Source organism: Varroa jacobsoni, unplaced genomic scaffold (assembly GCF_002532875.2).
Source record: "Varroa jacobsoni isolate VJ856 unplaced genomic scaffold, vjacob_1.0 scaffold_1333, whole genome shotgun sequence".
Classification (NCBI taxonomy): domain Eukaryota; kingdom Metazoa; phylum Arthropoda; class Arachnida; order Mesostigmata; family Varroidae; genus Varroa; species Varroa jacobsoni.
Window position 1 is genome coordinate 18,922 of NW_019214235.1, and position 13,170 is coordinate 32,091.

A 13,170-nucleotide genomic window follows, 5' to 3' on the forward strand; every position below is an offset into this window, starting at 1 on the left:
CAGTTCCAACATTGGAAATAATTAGACGCCGACTATAAACAAATAAATGGCGACAGACCATAGACATTCAGACGCCAGATCGATTACCGTTAGCTGATTTTTTTTTATTTTTAGAACATACGATGAGAATTTTTTTGGTGTTATAATAACTACGCTGTTACAGTTTGCTTCATCACAAGACAATAACGTTTCAGGATAATTCGGGCCTATCTCGCCAACTATGGTGCACCAGCGTTCGAATAAAACAATTTAATTACACAAACAAAGCGAGACCAACCTGCTCGGCGATAACCCTTTTAACAGTGCTGCACTTTTTTTTTAATAATAAATAGATATAGTAAATAAAAACCATATACAAATTTGAGTAAGCAAAAATAACGAGACAATGGAGTATAACAAACTGACACACGTTAAAAAAGTAACTTGCCGTCTATCGAACGTAGAACGTACTAAAAACTAATTTTAGAAAAGATATTTCCTTGGAGATAATTGAACGATAACGGAAAAGGTTCGGATATCCAATCGTTTATTATTCCACGCTTTATGTTCGTTATGCTTTCAAAGTGTTTCTGCGATACATTTTGCTGGCTTTTCTGTAGTTATTTTCCAGCGTGTCCTTTACCCAACCCTTTTCGACGACCTCTCGAACTCCGAGCAAGCTTCACGGGCCGGACAATGCTCATCGAGCAAAAAAAAAAGAGGCCTCCAACGAAGTATAATACTCGACCATGTGATAAACAGAAAAAAAATCAAAGAAAAATAGACAATGAATGAAAATGCCAACAACATACGCGTCAAGTTAAAGCACTTATATCTGGTGAAGCTCTTTTATAATCTTCCTTTTTTTTTTTTTGGAGATCTTCATAAACTTGTCGGTTCGTGTAAAAACATTCTGACGGCAGGAAAAACTTTTGACCACACACACCCACTGCTATCTATACATACAACTGTGTGACGGAAGCAACTGCAAATTTACTGAACACTGCCAACTTCTTGTCAATGAAACAAATAAATGCTCTGTGTGATCGTACACGATATAGTGCGGGGACTAGAACTACAATTTCCGACCTAGAATTACTTGACTGCCTTCTACATATGAAATGTTGAGATCTCTAACCGCCTACTATGAATAAATTGTAATAGGCCAGTTGATTTAGGGCTCCTATAACAAACGGATTACATTGTTGATGCTATATAGCCGAAGTATTATTGTACTTTTCGCCAATACGAAAACGTATTGTACAGCCGTTTCGACTCAAGTATATAACATTGGCAAGTTCATCTTTGTACGCTCATCTAAAAAGTAGCTCTCTCCGCAAAGGACTTGAACTGAAAAAATAGGTTAAAATGAAAATTCGTACCCATACTTATTCCTTTCCACCTTTCTATATCTATACCTAATGAATAGATAGATTTTACATTCATAGGTAAATCCTCAGCAAAATCATACTGACTGAAAGCTTATCGCGGAGACCATGCGAACGAGATGAGTTTCGTACGCGTGGAAATCGCAGCCTTTCACTCGATAATAAAAGCACAAAGACTGTCAATTCTGCTGTAAATTGTGCATTATAGTCGTGTATTATGTCATAACAAAGCACATTTTGTTACCAATAGTGTTAAATCATTGGCGATCTTGTAGCTATTGAACTCGGAACAATCCAAAGACTGATTCGTCACAGTCCCTATGTAGAATCACAGTAAAAGCGGCCAACTATGACAACGTACGTTTTTGTGCCATCGTTTCAGCAGTTACACAGAAAAATGCTTGTAATTGCTTAGTTGATGCTATCCTGACCTGAGTAATTACGGAATATAATAAGATTAAGCTATATCTCTCCCCGAGTTAGGAAAATTGCCCCAACACCAAACTGCACCGTTTACGGATCTTCACCATCCCAGACCATCGCACCGTTCCGATATACTTTTGTCTATTATTCATGTCGGCTATAGATATGGGTGACAATTGCTAATAGCATTGCACTTCGTGATTTAACGGTCTACTCGGAAATTAGCGTTCGCGCAATGCCCGCCAGGCTGGTTTTCTCGAAAAGACCTTCAAATAAATAATTTTAAAAATCGGCTGAGCTAAGTAATGATTTGGCGACCGTTGAACGCGACCGTTTAAATGCGCCACACAGTTAGTTCTCTGCAGTTAATGCGAAAGTTACTGGAAGGAAATACGTTGTAACTGGGAAAGTACCTAGTAAATTGATTTAAGAGCACTTACCGTTAGCAACATTGTTCCACAAAATTCGGATAGAACCTCCCGTGCTGTGTCAGTTTTCACTATACATCGGGTTGACATATTGATGAGTTGTTAAAAGCTTGTTCTCTAAACACAATTATTGACTGCGAAGCTTCGTGTTATTTCACTCTACCAAAAATGAACGAACTCCCATATCCGATAGCAGCTTTATACTATTACTGCTGACGCCAGGCCATCATTAGACGCTATAGTGACGATTAAGCAACCTGGCGCCAGTAGCGACCCTTGACGCTTGTTTACTTCTTTCTACTTTGTCAGTGTTTTTTTCACCAGATTGCACTACAATGTCACCGTTGGAGAGCGCAGCTGGGACCTAATCTGAGCTACTAGATAAATAATAACGAGTACTTAGCGCGTGTGGCAGCAATGTATGAGTCCTTTTAAACGGAGATCGACATTCGACTTCCTATTGCTCCTTAGTAGATCGCGCCAGGGCTATATTTGCCACTTATGGTTGATTTGACTAGCCCGTCCCCCTTTGCTACTGCATTTCAATAAAGCCTTCTCGCACACGGGGAAGGGACGGCCCATGCAAGCTCATCTGCTCATACGGAGACACACACACGATTCACAAGGATGCCTGTGACACTTATCCAACCGGTCGGCTCAGCTTCTAAGAGTCTGCGTCGTATGTTACGCCGGTGCTTAAAAAGATGTCTCGACAGCGGATGCTGTTCGTCGTTACGATATACTAGCAGATGCACGAGAGCAGATGCTGAAAGTGTATTATACCAAAAAAATGTACACAAGAACAGGCGTTCTCAGAAATAATCCGCAAGGTTGGGTCCTCACACCGCCGTAGCTGTTGTGGGCGACGTACTACTTAAAACGTGAAGCGTTTCTTAAGAATCTTTCAATTCATGGTCAGGACTATTATTGGCGGCGATCCTTAATTGAACCAAATCTGACAGCAGTGCACCTTCAAATAGCACGTAGCAAAGCGTAAACTTGTGACCTCAGAGCTAAGCTAACGGGACGGCTAGACCTGTGAGCTAAGACACTACGCCGCAGATTTCAGCATAGATGACGGGACATTTTTTTTTAACGGATTACGGATCCTTACCTGGGCGGCCGCATAGCTAATAGGTGCTTTCGACCGCAGAAGTTTTTAGGATAATACTATGGGTCAAGCTGGCTGTCACCGCCGGCGGGACCCGTAATCTGTCTGTTGTCCGAAGGATACAGCCCACATCGGCAGGTTAACGGCCAGTTAAGAGTGTCTGCTGTAAGAAAACAGGTAAACAACGACTTAGCTCGTTCATAAGAATACAAGAAATGTATTATCGATTATATTTACAATTTTCGCGGGTGTCAATGTTCTTCAAGAAGTTCTGATGAAGAACATCCGTTCTCTTAACTTGGTCGGCTTTTAACGCTTTCATGGAAAATTGTATCATAAACGACTACAGTTTTATTCAAAACCGACTGTAAACGAAAGTACTGAATAATTTCTAGTCTCGTTTATCACAGTTGTGGTAACTGAGAGTGGACCTTAAAGGATGCTGCGTTTACACATTATCACGGCGGCACAACATTAAGTCAAAAGCCGATTTCCAGAGCGCAAGAAAAAATTAACCTTGACAAATAAGCATGATGTCGTAGCTTTACTGACAGATGACGACTTTTTTTTTATGCACGCAGTACAGTTAATTTGGCGTTGACGCCAATTCAGCGTCGACCGTAGAGCGCGATCTCGCCTCAGGGTTATACTTCGGTTCGCTGAGCTTTCTTTGGAGGCACATCGGAAAAGCTAAAAAATAGACATGCTGTATCGTTCTATTTTTGTTATTATGCCGTCTTTGGAGGATCGCCGACGTATTCGAGACATGATCACAAACGCAAAAGGCGAACGAACATCTAGAAAACCCTACACGAGTGATAAGTTAACGTAGGTACTCTGAATGGATAGGAGCCATTAATGTTACCGTACCGTACATGATTTCGGTTAAGTGCGCGCTTTACTCAACTACTTTACACACCTTAGATAGAACACAGTATATCTTATGGGTAATCTTGTGATGTTACCCGATAAATGTTGAACGCGCTGCTACTGATGTGTGCTTGAATCAACGTATCAGAGAGAATAGCTCAAAAAGCTCGTGAGCGTTCGCCGACATTGTAAGTCACAGTATCGCATAGTTTCTGGACAATTTATTTATGTGTTCTTTTACACATTAGCCACATTTAACATGTGAAGAATGAAGTAGAATTAGGATTATTAGCTGATCATAGATGAACCAACTGAGGCATTCATATAACAAATAGTTAATAAACAGTAAATTTGTGGGTCGACAAATAATAGCCATATTTGTTGTCCGTATTTTTTTGCTTGGTAAGGTAGAAGTAATGTGCTAAAGACCTCTAAAAAGCACTGGCTGTAGGGTAAACACAAGCGAATTCAGCTAAATTACTTGGATATTAATAACAAAAGTCGACGTTTTCATGAAGGCACTATGTGCATACCAAATAAAAACAACAAAATGACGCGTACTGCTGTGTCACTTCGTATCATTCACATTTTATACACATTATTCCTAGGACACTTCGAATGGTTGGATACGTCTGTACTAACGCCGGTAAGTATTACTTTCTTAAGCTTAAGTCTTATCAGACTGCTTCTTTACTAAATTCTACAAACATCCGCATTCGATTGGCGGAAACGATGTCTGTTTAGCTACACAGCTTGCCGCTAGTTAACTTACGGGATTTCCTGTTGGCCTGTTTACGTTGTCCTGCCCGAGCCTGGGGTTCGCCTGTCACCTATCACGCTATCAACAACAACAATCACGCAACACTACCCGAAGCCCTGTAGGACGGAAGGTACACAGACAGTTTTTCGTCAGCCGCCGATAGCTGCCTGATCAGAGAGTGCGGCTGATCGGTCGCTGACCATTGGAGAAAGTGAGTCGTTACTTCGATTTAGATCGACCGACTTCGGCTCAAACGCAAACGCTCTGATCCCAGCAGCTCAATGCATCGAATGTCCGTACGGGGTACCCAAATCACACAGGCCCTGATCACAGGGAGCTCGGGTTAGACTATGTAAGCGTCAAGATGACAGAGCAAAAATAACGTTGTGGTACAGCAGCAGCATCAGCCATAAATTGCTTCAATTTCGCCTCTCCCTTGCTTTCTCTCTCGTTCCAAAGCACAGTTATCGCCTATCTTACCTTCCTTACATCACAGACCACACGTCAGAAGCTACTTCGATCACGAGCCACTCACGATTTTAGCCAAGAAGGCGTTCCGGCTCTGCATCTATTACCACATGCTGATACTAAGCAACCGTAGGATCGCGTGAGAAATTTCAGTGAGGCCGAAAAAGAAGCGCGACAAAACAGAAAGAGCGACTGTGCCTTTACCGTTTACGTAACGTAAGCGATAGCAGTATAGTATTGACGCGGTCGCGCTTTCGCGGCGTCGTTTGGTTTCTAACTCCTTCCACACGTGCCCGCCGCCGCCGCCGCCGCGCCTAGAACCACCCGGTGATAGCCGCGATGCTTAAACACGACGTCGCTACAAAATATGTGCCCCACACGGTCGTGCACGGCTGGTGCGCCTGCGCAGACGTAACGAACTGTTACAAGAGCAGCTATTAGAGAAGGATGGAATCGAGAAACGGTTACAGTTGAATATAGCGATCAGACAGACAGACAGGCAGGCGTCAGTTGCTTCGGTGAGTGCATCCACAATGAAAAGTCCATCAGCGCGCAATAGATGGTACTAGCTACGTCGTAATAGACGGTCGTCCCTAAATCAACTATTGCTCACGTTTCGGTGTCTACCTTAAATTTGTCGCTAAGTAGGACCTTACTTACCCCCCATGATGGCCAGCGCTGTCGCAAATCAGCTGCTAGTTTTGCCAGGGGCGGCGGTAATAGTGACGAAAGCATGACGGCCGCGAATCGACGGCGCTAGCATGAACAACGGCCATCTACGCAGGCGATATTCGACGCCAGCTGTTTGCTTACCTGATTCGAGCCGTCGGCCAACCGAGCGCCTACCGAAAACCTTAAGAAATCAATACGAAATTAACGAAAATCCAACGGGCGAATTCCACGAATTGACGTGAAAGGAGAATTCCATAGGATAACCCGATCCAAAAAGTCGATAACACCAATATGAACGTCCGACTGGTCTGAGTAGTTAACCGATTAAAACTATATCCATTGCAGTGATTAGCTCCCGCCTGTATTTGAGTCACTGTTGTTGCCGCTGAGCTAATAGAGCAGTAATACTAGAAACAGTTTACTTCGTTATTTTTTTTTTAAATCACTTTCATGTTTACAGCAATCATTGATAGAGATATTTCTAATATCTCTACCAATGGTTGCTGTAATAAATAGAAAGAAAGCATAGCGTCTCGGGTGAGTCTTGGAAAAAATTGCCTGTCATTTGTCCTTACTGGTGTGTTTCGGGCTTAAAGATAGGCCGATGCCGTTGACAAGCGTCGCGTCGGCCGTAACGTTTTTCAAAACGTCTGCAAATTTACAGTAGACGCATTTATTTTGTACCGGCTGTTGTTCATTCTTCATGAAGCCAATGTGTATTTGCCTTGTGTATTAGAAATGAGCCTTTTTTAGCAACCATCACTGACGTGCATTAATGCGACTGTACGATGGTACGTGGGGTTCAGGCAGTGGTGGCGTAGATGGACCTGGCAGCTCTCATCGTTTACAAATCAGTGTTCCATATATAACTGAAGGAGTCATTTGCTACAACGGCGCTTAGTAACGACATGACCTTTATTACCTCATAAGTTCGAGGATAAAAATAAAAGTGAGCTTCTGCTTATTTGCATGCCTTGGTCTCACCGAAATCTGCCTCTTCTCATTTAGCATGAGCAGCGAAAATCAAAGAAGTATGCATAGAGAGGCCATTAGATATATATATAGCAAAAAGCCACCACGAAGTCTATCATCTAAACCTGTTTTTGCCAAAACATCGTTGTGAAGGTGCCCCTATAAAAAGTGTTTAGTTAGTTAGCGAGTGTTGTTACTACTAAATAACAACAATGTTACATGGATGCCGCCGTGGTCTGTCATTAAGAGTTTTATCGTATCGCCTAATGTTAGTTAGATAGCATAAAGATATATAAACTTTCATTACAGTTTCAACCACAGCTTCGTGTGTTTCGGGCTGAAAACAAAATTGAAATAGTTACGGGTGTTTTTAATTCCAGCGACGCGGCTTTCATTCATTATCTAATCAATACACAACGAGTGTAGCTAGAACGCGACGGCGCCACGCTCAGTGGACGCGCATACTTAGACGGGTTGTTTGTTGCTGTTAACGTAAGATAGTAGTACATCGGTTTTGAACAACGATAAGGAATAGCTATAGACAAATGTTACCCATTTCATAATTATCCACGTTTCCAAACGTCTTCCACTGTAGCGTAGTTGAAAAGCAGAACACACAGAAACTTTGAAGGTATAATGGCCATCTGTAGTAGGTTACTACTTTCAAAAGAAATCCATAAATCTTTACGGTAGACCTAGCTGGTGCTAGAGATAAAGTACTTTGTTTTTCCTCTCCTATATATATATGTATATATATGCTGGTCGTGATTCGGCAAAGAGCCGCTAGCTGCTCGTTCATGGCACAAAAGCAACTGTGCTATACGAAAAGCTAGATCGTTTCGTACGAGAGCTCCCGCGTAAATCGATTAGGGTTTTCTACAGCGTTACAAATCTGAATAAAAAGACTAGTGGTTGAATCATATGGAGGCAGAAGTCTGCTTTCAACGGGGCCAGACGGACCTTCTATGGCGACTTAATGTAACACCGAATAATTTACGCTCTGTGTTACGTACATTTCCAGGGAGTCAACTAATGTCCCATTTGCACTGACCACACGCAGCATGTAGCATACGTTCCAGACTGACTTTTTGGCTGGACGTCTTCTTCTGAAATAACTGGGTTCAGGAGCAAGGAATGATCGTATACAATCCGATCGGCATCCAAATGCTGATGTCACCCTCATATCTAACTGAAACACCAGGTCAAATTTACGCGCGCTTGCAAAATCAAAACGTCAATCCCTTAATTACCTTAATTTATTCACTTAGAATTCATTATTTGATCCTAGTACTCATCGCAACAGAAATCTAGTTATTATGTCTCGAGTAAATTGTTTCAATTTGTTTCGTGTCATATTTACAAAAAGCATAGATGCTCAAAGAGCGTCAAAAGAAAATTGTTTTATAGGACCAGTAAATCGCCTGTTACTTTGGCCGGCGAGCCTAATCCGTCCCTGATTTCGGGCAGCTAGACAGCTGGCATGAAAAAAACATTTATGTATTTTCATTTCACTCTAACTACTTTCACTTATTGAACTTCCTGATGACCGCGTAAAAAAACTACGTTTATTTTCATTAAGCTAAACTTTTTTTACACATTTTTATATCAACAGTATTTCCTGTCACATTGCTAGCTAGCCATTCGGCAGGCAATTGCCGACAGCGCAACGCACGAGAAAGGCCTTCGTCTTTCCAACGGTTAATCCTACTAATTAACTTACTCGTCTTTTCGAAGATCTGACAAATTTTCGAAAGCCTCGTACCTTCCAGTGTCGTGTCGCTAATTTTTGGGGACCGGTCATGGTGAAGTATGTAAAACCAGCGAAATAGAAATCATCGTTTCCACTATCCAGTAGCTATTCAGTATCGTTTATATTGAAGTATACGCCATGATCGTACGAACCGTTGTGACTTTCGGCCGATCTCAAATCATTGGTTCGTGAAGCGCGAGAGTTCAAAGCAGCTGTCGTTGTTACAGGTCTTTCCAGATTAATTTCCACTCCAAACCGACCTATCGGCAATAGCATTTCAACACGAGTCTACCAATTCTTAAAGAAGAAGCAAATAGTAGCTACCGAATATTGTTACAATATCTCTTAAATTTAGGCTAACTGTTTGTTCCATTTTGTGGTTGGAAACCCCGCTTACCGTCGACGGCTCAAACGATGGCTATTATTGGAGTCAGGCTTTTACATGTCAATGGTTCAGTATCGGTTTGCTTTGCCGACGTACGGTAGAAACATATAACCATAAACTTATCATAGTATTTGTGGGTCTGGGCGGACGTTTCGGTTATTGCACCAATATAGATAACTCGATTATGTTAGCAGGCATAAATAAGGCCCCTTGGCCAAAATCGCAGATCGTCCAAACCTTGCTGTTATGGTATTGTAACGGTGGACACGAGATAATGGCCTGCGTTCATCTGTTTCGTTGTTTGTAACAAAAAAAAAAATAACCGATTTTACGAATTCTTATCCGGATGGCGATAATCATAACATCTATGCGTGTTACTATGTAAAAGGACCACCGCTAGTACCGCTGCATCTTATTCAAAACACAAGCAAATATCCGTTAAGCACTATATACTCCTATTACTCTCATATTGTGACTGAGATATGTCTCGTACCAGTAAGAATATGAGGCGATAAACATAAAAAATGATTATTCAATCAATAAAAAATATTCTAATAAATAAAAAAAAATTAAAGATTTATTTATATTATAGAAATGAATTTCTTTTATGCGAGCATCTATTACAAGCGAAGAAAAAATATAATTCGAGACTTTGTCTTTCAAAAGAAATAAATAAATCAATCTTATAAAGATTTTATTTCCTTTTATATAAGAAGAAGTTGTCAAGGTAGTGATATATTTCCTTCGGGTATGCTGTACAAATAGCAGCAATTTGGTAGACAAACTATTGTGACAATCGCCATACCCAATTAAATTTACACAATGAAGATAAATAGAAAAGATGCGGTATATAACTTGAGAAAAAGATCTTTATTTAGAGAACTGAGAATTTAGGTTCGCATCATTTGCGTAGAGATTATCCGAGCGTATTTTGCGTCGGCGTAGTTTTAAAGTTTGTAAGTAAAGTAAATTTGCTTAGTCTCTAGCGGAATGTGTTGTTTACTTGATCTTTTCAGTGATCTGATGAGTCTGACGATCAATATTCTATGTAAACACATATCTTCTCTGAACAAATGTCTTCTACAGGGCGTATTATATCGACTGCAAAATTGCATATGTTATTAGAAAATGAAATACTTCCGTGACTGTTGCGCAAGAGAGTTTTGTCTGATGAGATCATCAGAGGAGTTGATCTGACGAGGCGTATGATACCTGTCAATAGACCAGCGTAAAATGAGCAAAGGACTGTCACTATTGAAGATGATCTTTGATTTCAGCTACTAAGAAATGGTGACACCAGCCGACCTTGAATGGAAGTCGAATATGTAAACGATTTTTGGCTAATTTTTCCACAAGCCACAAATCGGTTTACGTGTTCGCAATCTAGCTTTTGCTCCCGCAATCAGCGCGCCTTACCAAACATGAAAATGTTCGACCTTTCTGGCGTACGTTTCTTCATTGTGTAGTACGTCGTTGGTCCATCCGTTTCTAACTCTGGAGCGTTGACAACGAAATCATCTACTGCGTTCTTTGCATTCGTACAGAAAGATTCTTATATCTAGTCGGGGCCATCTTGTGGTAACAATCGCACGTTCATATGTGTCGCTTTTCCTGACAAGTGCCGATGTAAATCTCTAGGCTCTGCAAATTCACAAAACTTGTCCGAGTTTTAGGCAAAATTGTGCTTCCTCTCACAGCGATAACATCCTCCTATCAAGAAGATTAGTAGTCAGACCTGCACGAATAGTGCGACGAAGAGCAAAGTATGGTTGACATAGGCTCCCTACAGACTCTACCTGGGTGTCCTGTGTGTGCTCTGAATTTCGGTGCACAAAGTTTTTGATCGTCCACAAAAGGCACTTTTGTTACAATCTAACAACGTTTAACCTTTCGTAGTATTCACATCTAAAGCTGTGCTCTTTGCAAGACAACAATTAGCTTCCTTTATCAACACAAATCTAGTTATCTTTGCAGACGAGAATTTTTCCGTCTATTTATAATCAGTTCATTATGGCCCGCGAACTATACATGTCGCATTGAACCCAGATCAGCGGTTTTTGCGTACGTTGACATAAACGCTTTCGCTCGACACCACGGTATTGTATCTAGCAGTTTGTAAGTTTTCTGTGAACAAGACTCTGTTCTATCTAGCCTCCGATGCACGCAGTAGCATTGTATTATGAGAGGTGCCACCGACCACCATTTACCCGCAGCAGTATTTTATTGATCTTCATTGCGCCTTAACGAGACTCGTGAGAACAGGATACACGAAAAAGGCACAGTGAAATCAACAGAACTTGAAGAGAAAGTTGTTGAAAAGATAAAAGCTGTTCATTGAAATGCTGTGTTAATCGCTTGTGCTCTGACACTTAGCCTGCGCTGACGCTATACCAAGTAAACTTCTCATCGATTAGTAAAAAAACTACGAGGTTTACTAAAAGTGACATCATCGGCTGAGAGAACAGTGAATTTTTTTTATTCCTCGCGTGTAACATAGTGTAACTTCCGCTGATTACTGATCTCTTTTTTACATTTTAATACTATGTTTTAGCGTAGTATTAGCATTCATATGTTCTATAAAACCGAATACCTTTTGCGGGCAGCAATCGGTCGCAGGGCCTTTTCTAATTGCCACCTCAAACAAGGCACAATAGGAAAATCAGGTATCATTTCAATAAAAGAAGAACCTATATAGAGCGACGGATATACGAGCGGCTTTGTGCACCCGTTCGTGATCAAAAAGGAAAAACTCGATCGGGTTAATACATGTCAGTGATCTAATAGCAGTCTGAGCCTAGTAATAATGCACACCTGATTACCTAGGCTAAGAGAAGGTTAACAAGCAATCACGGACGGAACAAGCAAAGTACACAGTAGGTAAGCCAAGATCGATAATGGACTGATAGATACGCAGCGAAATCGAGAGGCCTAGACAAACAACGAACACTTCAGCCTCGGTTGTTTTCGGTATTTCAGGTCTTCGTTCATCGTATAACTTTGTATGTGCATTGCCCATCATGGCTGCTGTTGAACGATGCAGTTGCCCCCCACCGACGTATCCCAATAGAGAATTGGGTTGCGCAGGGAAATTTCTGCAGAGCCCGAGAACGGCATGGGCTGTTGGATGACTCAGCGATAAATAGGCGTATCGATGAGCAAACGAAATTTAATCTTAACTTTATTTTCAGCGGATCAGACGACCGATGATATAAAAAATGCAAAAGCTTTGTAAAGTACTACATTAAACTATTCAATTATGTGCCGTACTCTAGATTGTTTTAGTTGTTTTCTATTACTAGGTGTTTAAAATACAGTCAGACATCATGCATCTGTGCTATAGCGTGATAGTGATTAGCAATCTTGTTCGATAATCTTCCAAGTAAAACTAACGAAGATTTTCTATAAGTGAAATTAACCCTTATCTTCCATCGTTGGTAACGATCAACCGTTAAAAGCGCTAAGTATCATTGACAAAGATTGTTGATAACTATTTCTTATTAAGCTTCTAAATTTACGTGGAATAAGTATGGATTAAAGTGATTCATTTAGAAATTGTTAATTTCAAAGATAAGGACATGGTATATTATTATCCACTATTGATTTGGCTTTTCAAAAACGAAACGAAATTTCTCGCCCGCTCCTCTAATCAATTTATGTTTCGACAACCACAGTCGATCCAAAATTTCTCCAATTCTCACAAATTTCTTATTAGAAAAAGCTGGACTGTGCTCGCGTTTGCTGCCCCATTTAATCATTTAAAAGACCTACTCCTGGCATTCGATTGACGCTAAGATGACGTCCTCCGCTATTTATTTTTGATATAAGACCGTTGTGTATTCAAGAAGAACGATAGCTATCTTTAGATGTAATCCATTTCCAGTGGTGCTGTGTCTGTTATTTAATTTCTTGTCAGAACTGCAAAAAAAAAAATAATTACCATATTATTAATGAAGGTTCTACTGAC

General features: G+C 40.8%; 1 protein-coding gene and 1 long non-coding RNA gene across 3 annotated transcripts in view; one reads left to right on the top strand and one right to left on the bottom strand.

Moving 5' to 3' along the window:
• LOC111268939 (aquaporin-3) overlaps positions 1-5,095 on the bottom strand; it is a 16,583-nt gene extending 11,488 nt beyond the window's left edge. The window contains exons 1-3 of one of the 2 annotated variants that reach the window (XM_022848189.2): positions 4,972-5,095; positions 3,333-3,492; positions 2,231-2,984 (exon numbers count right to left, since the gene is read on the bottom strand). In XM_022848189.2, coding sequence (XP_022703924.1) covers positions 2,231-2,308 — 78 coding nt within the window. In that variant the 5' untranslated portion in view covers positions 2,309-2,984; positions 3,333-3,492; positions 4,972-5,095. The remainder of the gene's footprint in view (positions 1-2,230; positions 2,985-3,332; positions 3,493-4,971) is intronic. The other variant, XM_022848190.2, reaches the window with a different exon arrangement.
• A 407-nt stretch (positions 5,096-5,502) lies between these two features.
• LOC111268940 (uncharacterized) lies at positions 5,503-12,477 on the top strand. Its single transcript, XR_002685472.2, has 2 exons — positions 5,503-5,945; positions 12,183-12,477. It is a non-coding gene; the product is annotated as an uncharacterized LOC111268940 (long non-coding RNA).
• The last annotated feature ends 693 nt before the right edge of the window (positions 12,478-13,170 follow it).